The sequence below is a fragment of the Manduca sexta genome, chromosome 21, assembly GCF_014839805.1.
Source record: "Manduca sexta isolate Smith_Timp_Sample1 chromosome 21, JHU_Msex_v1.0, whole genome shotgun sequence".
Taxonomy (NCBI): domain Eukaryota; kingdom Metazoa; phylum Arthropoda; class Insecta; order Lepidoptera; family Sphingidae; genus Manduca; species Manduca sexta.
This window is the reverse complement of record NC_051135.1, coordinates 8,283,192-8,288,878: the sequence shown is the minus strand read 5'-3', so window position 1 is coordinate 8,288,878 and position 5,687 is coordinate 8,283,192. Positions and strand designations below refer to the sequence as shown.

The window sequence follows — 5,687 nt, the reverse complement described above, 5'->3', positions numbered from 1 at the left end:
AATTCTTAAAACATAGAAAAGTTGCCACCATGACCAGGCATAAATTTAAATTATTTTTATTTTGAGTAACGAAAGTCCAAGCGTATTTTACGTAAGAAAATATGCTCATATTTCCTACTTCCCTTAAATAAACACATTTAAATATTTAAAAAATAATACAACTATGTATATTTATTATGACACATGATAGAATATGATTTGTATTATGAATTCTTACAGAATTCAATTCAAAAAGACTAACGTTAAAAATTAGATAAATACTATCTATTTTATCTCACGAGCGAGTGTTTGTATCTAGACAGTTTTGTCCGCGAGTTCACTCCGTAACTGCGCGTACAGCTTATCTCTTACAATCTTCCAGTTACTTCAGCCATTGTGCCACTGTTATTGTGGAATAACAAAAAAAACATGAATATTATCCATTTTTTGAGCGCCGCAATCATATTTATGGGCGAAACCGAGCCCTACGTAGTCGAAGATTCCGTCGCCCTTGCTACAAATGAACAATGGACACTATTAAGAAAATTGCAAAATTTCAACGAACCAAGAGACGAAGATAAACCTCTCACGTGGAACGAGATTCTAGCGGACGTGTTAGTGAACAGAATTAAAATATTCTCCTTCAAACAATTGAACGGGACAATAGAAGAAAAAAAGAGTCCATTAACAAACTTCATGGGACAAATGTTGTTTATATACAAGAGGTTTATTTATGACAGATTTTCGTATAGTATAGACAAAGCAGATGCCAACACAGCTAATGCTACAGAAATTTTTAAAGAGGCAAAAAATGTGACCAATGAGGAACGCGATGTCGAAATACCTAACCATTACAACGATACGATTGTGAACCATACGAATAATTCAACAGGCCCTAAAGATGAAGTTGAAATTATCGAACCGAAATACCACGGGAAACTGTCTGTGAGTGAAGAAGTCGCTGATCTTAACAAAGAAGTTGTGGAGTGCCCAGAAGGGTTCGTGATGCTGGACAAAGTGTGTGTGAATGAAAAATCAAGGTTAATACTAGCAGTGCCTAACCAGTGCCCCATCGGTTACAAACGAGATAGACTTGGGTATTGTAGATTGATATTTTAGTAATTTAAAAAGACATACATACATTCATTAAGTTTCGTAAGCATTACAGTCTATGTGAAATTTATTTTAGTATTAAGTCTTAGAATTACTAATTTTCAACACCAAAATAATATGTAGTAGCAAAATCACGTACATTTTTTCTTTCGTTTTTGCTTAAAATTTCATAAATTAAAAGACTAGTTAGATTGTCTATTATAAAACAAAATACATGGTATAATAACAATGATGACGTGTGAAAGACCATGATCAAGATGTTGTGGTGCTATCTTATCATTTGTTTGTAGAGTAGGTATTTGCATAGATAAGTATACTATAGATTTGTAAGTAGAAAACTCAGTATTTCATAGTGATTTATTTTAAAAAATAAAACCTTTTATTCTAGTAGTTACTTTTTTTTATCTCCTTATTATATTCTTTTGAAGGAAGTAATTGAAAGATTTAGTTTTAGATAAAGTATGTGATGGAATCTGAGGAATTAATATAGATAATTTACATTAGGAGTATTACATCGACTTTTATAATAAGGTACTTTTCCATTGCCAATTAGAAACTTGCCACTTCAAAATAAGAAATATAAAGTAATCCAGGTATTGCAATAAAACTATTAGACGGATTTTATCGCGAATATTAGACATAGTTAGTTTTGTTTCAATATATAAAATTCACGTAAATATTAGAAATCATTATTGAACCAGATAGATAGAAGCAATATATAACAAGATTATTTCTGACATATAAAATATTTTATTTTTCGGAATTATCATGTCGAATTTTTTCATTGTCTAATTCAATTTATCAGAATAACCATATACTTTATAACATAAGCAAACACACACACGAAGCACCAATCACAAAACATAGAGCCGATATTTACATTACACAAATCGAATAAAGATTTACAATGTAGAAGGACCGTACGAGGTAATTTCCCATCTGCAGCGACAAACAAGTTAGACAGACAATCGAGCAAATCAATTTCACGCTAAGACGGCCGCAAAAGAAGCGGATATGGGCACCTGGCCCAATCGGCCGGCACAAAGAATCTGCCACAAATTGACTGCCGAGATAAAACGCTGCATCCGCGACACAAATCCTGTTTGCTTTAGATTGATGTTGTGCTGACGTTGGCAGTAATGTTGCAATTTTTGTGTCGCAGTCTCTTTTGAGAGGTATTTTGTGTTTTGATTTTATACGGGCATGGGAAATTGGACCTTACGTGCCTGGTTGTAAGCGGAGTGAGGTGCAGACTGGCGACCGACGAATTATGTCGGCCTTTTTGTTCAATATTAATCTGATGGTAATTAAGGTGAAAGACGTATTAGGATTAGGTACTATTAGGATGTTTGTATTGTGTTTGTTAGAAGGAAACACATAAACCTCTGCGTCTCTAGACTGTAATCACAAATAAGCCGAGCGAGCGATACGACAAAAAGTTACTGGACCAAAGTTGTAGAGAATTTAATTTGCAACAAAAAATGTTTACAATTTTTTTTTGTCAGATAAATAGTTTAAGAGATACATCGTAAAAACCATTTCAACCCAAGATGGCGGCCGTGGGACAAGGGTGGCGACCCCACAAACTTGGTTTTAGCTTTACACTGACCCCCCCTACACTTCTAAAAAATAAAATTGCGTCCTCTAAAAAACGCAACCCCAAATGTAACTTTTCAATGGACTACACGTTATTTTGACAGTGTGTAACAAGCTCGTAACATAACGCATCATGTTTAGGACTATAGAAATTTGGCTTACAGAATACCATTCCACGCACATTTCTCGGAGATAACATGACACGGCCGCGTTACGCGTTTACACTATCATACAGAATAAGGGCCCTGTACGTTGAAATAAAATTATTTACGGATTTTATCGCGGTTATTTATTTTATTATTTTCTACCGACATTTCGAAGGCTTTGCAGCCTTCATGGTCACGGGGCGGAATGAGGTGTTGGTCATCCGCAAGTGAAAATAACATTTTAACATCTCACATCTCAGAACGGCGAGCGCAGTGGAATACCAAACAATACTTGGTAATTCAAGGTGTATGATGGTGTTTCTTTTGTTTATGGGCGTATCGCTTACCATCAAGCGAACAGCAAGCTCGTCTCGTCATTCAAAGCAATAAAAAAAAACTCAATAACATTTCATCAACGCACAAATTCATCATACCGTTAAACTCCTCCAAACAAGCACTCAAACCTCATATAAAAATATTGCAACCACATCCCCGCCCTCATTAAAAGTTACTAGTTTTGACTAATTACCGCCGGTTGCGCCGGTCCCGTGGGCTTCGCCTGTGACAACCGACGGATGCTTGCGATTTGTTACCCTAACTTTGTTTTCCGGCATATGCGTGTTTATTTCATCGCCTTAGAGTGATTTATGTAGGGTCAGGGTATATAGCGGTTACTGAAGTGTGTTTGGGAAACGCCTAATTGGATAGTGGCATCGGCTGTGGTATTGGTTTTGATTCCCACGTTGGAAATAGAATTTTCTAACCCTAGAACACGTGGATATTCCAGTATTGGAATTTGTGAAAAATCTGGAGGATCCAATTTATATCACGGTAGAGAAAAAGGCTCGGGACTGCGGCGTACTAATAGTATTATGGATGCACCTTTTTAAAAGTCTAGCGATATTAGTTTTAATATTTGATGCAGGTATTACTTTTACACATCAAATTTATTTTTAACTTGAATTTACATAACCTCTCTATATTTTATGTTTTAAGATATTACGTAATATTTTTGTTGAACACGTCCGCTCACGTATTGAAAACTGATTTCTTCAAAAGTTTCAAATAGAAACGTGGCTTTGTAAGATTCACTCATTTGTCCCCAAGAGCTACCAAACTCCGAGTACACACTTCAAAGGTAAGAAGTTTAACTTTTAATTGGATTTTGCTGTCTTCAACTCCCAATAAGGTTTACAACTTACATTCTATCCGCTTCTTGTTCCGATTCTTGGTACAATTGTCAGAATGGTGTCCTCTGCGAATATGGTTTTGTTAATAATTAGTGTTTGAGTAATCACACACACACACTTCCTTACTACATATACTTTGACAACCAACGTTAAGACTAAGATAAGTTTGATCTATAATTAAAATTGTTAACTCAGCCCTCAGGTATTGTTTTAAACTAATGTAGATAGTAACCACTTGATTTCAATTTACACTGATTCAATGACTGCATGAAATCCTATTTTTATTTATTTTTCTTTATGTTACATTGACGAATCTAATGAAGTAATTACATGCATTGAAATTTTATTATATAAGAAAAAATTAAATGCATCGCAAACCGGAAAAAAATATGTGGCGTTTTTGGACCTAATACAGTGTCAGTGAGAGTATAGCACAAAGCACAACTGGAATTTAGATGTCAAAGATGCACCTTGCTCTGGTCACCCGGTAATGGAGCGAGAAAAAGTGGAGCAAGATCGACAAATATGATATAACATGACTTATATATAAAAAAAACACATTTGATAAGTACCTTATTATAATTTACTATGGATGCCGCCATACGTTTTAAATCCGAATGCAATTGGGTAGTAAACGATTTCCTGACTTTTATTTAATATATTTCTGAACACAATAATGTTGAACAGAGAGAAATAAAATAACTAAAATGGGCAATCGCAACATATACCTACTCTATGACATCTACTACCTGACAAAACACTCAAAGTCATTGGCACTGCTTACTGCTTAGTTACATGCTTTTTTTATTAAATATACTAGCTTCCGCTCGCAGCTTCGCCCGCGTGGATTTCGGACTCCAAAAATGGAGCCGGTCGCGAACGTTCGAGAATGTTCGTTTTACGAAGCTACTCGCTAGGTGATTCGCTAGCCTCTAGGTGCCAAGCAAGCCGCCTGCCTGTGCGTTCGCGACCTTATATATATACAAAAATAATCCTTATAGCATGATTCAGTATTCACGCGTGATGGCTTATTATTAGCGTATTTCATGTATAACTTTGGTGTTTCTATACCGATTTCTATGATTCTTTTTTATGGAATATTTAATAATGTTAACTTTTTTAATTAGGCATGACTGAGAGTGTTATAAACGTAAGAGTAGACAAATATAATGAGAAAGCTTCGAACTGCTAAGCTATCGGGAGTTACACGTGTTATTGTGAGTCAACCATAAAAGATAGACATATGCTGTCGTGGGATATTTTTTACATAATTTTAAGGAGAACATTTCCGTCATACATGATTTCTGTGTAGCTTTAACCATTAAGGTTGCACACGCGACGGAAGCTTAAAAAATGGAGTAACTTCTCCCGTTTTCCCAACATTTCCCTTCACTGCTCTGCTCCTATTAATTATAGCGTGATGAAAAGTATACTATAACCAGCACAGGAGTATGACAAATAATTGTACCAAGTTTCGTCAAAATCCGTCGAGTAGTTTTTGTTTCTATAACGGTTATACAGACAGACAGACAGACAGACAGACAGACAGACAGACAGACAGACAAAAATTTTACTAATTGCATTTTTGGCATCAGTATCGATCCCTAATCACCCCCTGATAGTTATTTTGGAAATATATTTCATGTACAGAATTGACCTCTCT

At 35.3% G+C, this 5,687-nt stretch overlaps 1 protein-coding gene across 1 annotated transcript; it reads left to right on the top strand.

Moving 5' to 3' along the window:
• The first annotated feature begins 341 nt into the window (after nucleotides 1-341).
• On the top strand, nucleotides 342-1,482 carry LOC115451314. The gene has a single exon (XM_030179601.2). It carries the CDS (start codon nucleotides 409-411, stop codon nucleotides 1,096-1,098), a length of 690 nt encoding a protein of 229 aa, XP_030035461.2. The 5' UTR covers nucleotides 342-408; the 3' UTR covers nucleotides 1,099-1,482.
• Nucleotides 1,483-5,687: the final 4,205 nt, after the last annotated feature.

Coding starts and splice junctions, on each gene's coding strand:
- LOC115451314 (XM_030179601.2), top strand. CDS start 409: ATGAATATTATCCATTTTTTGAGCGCCGCAATCATATTTATGGGCGAA.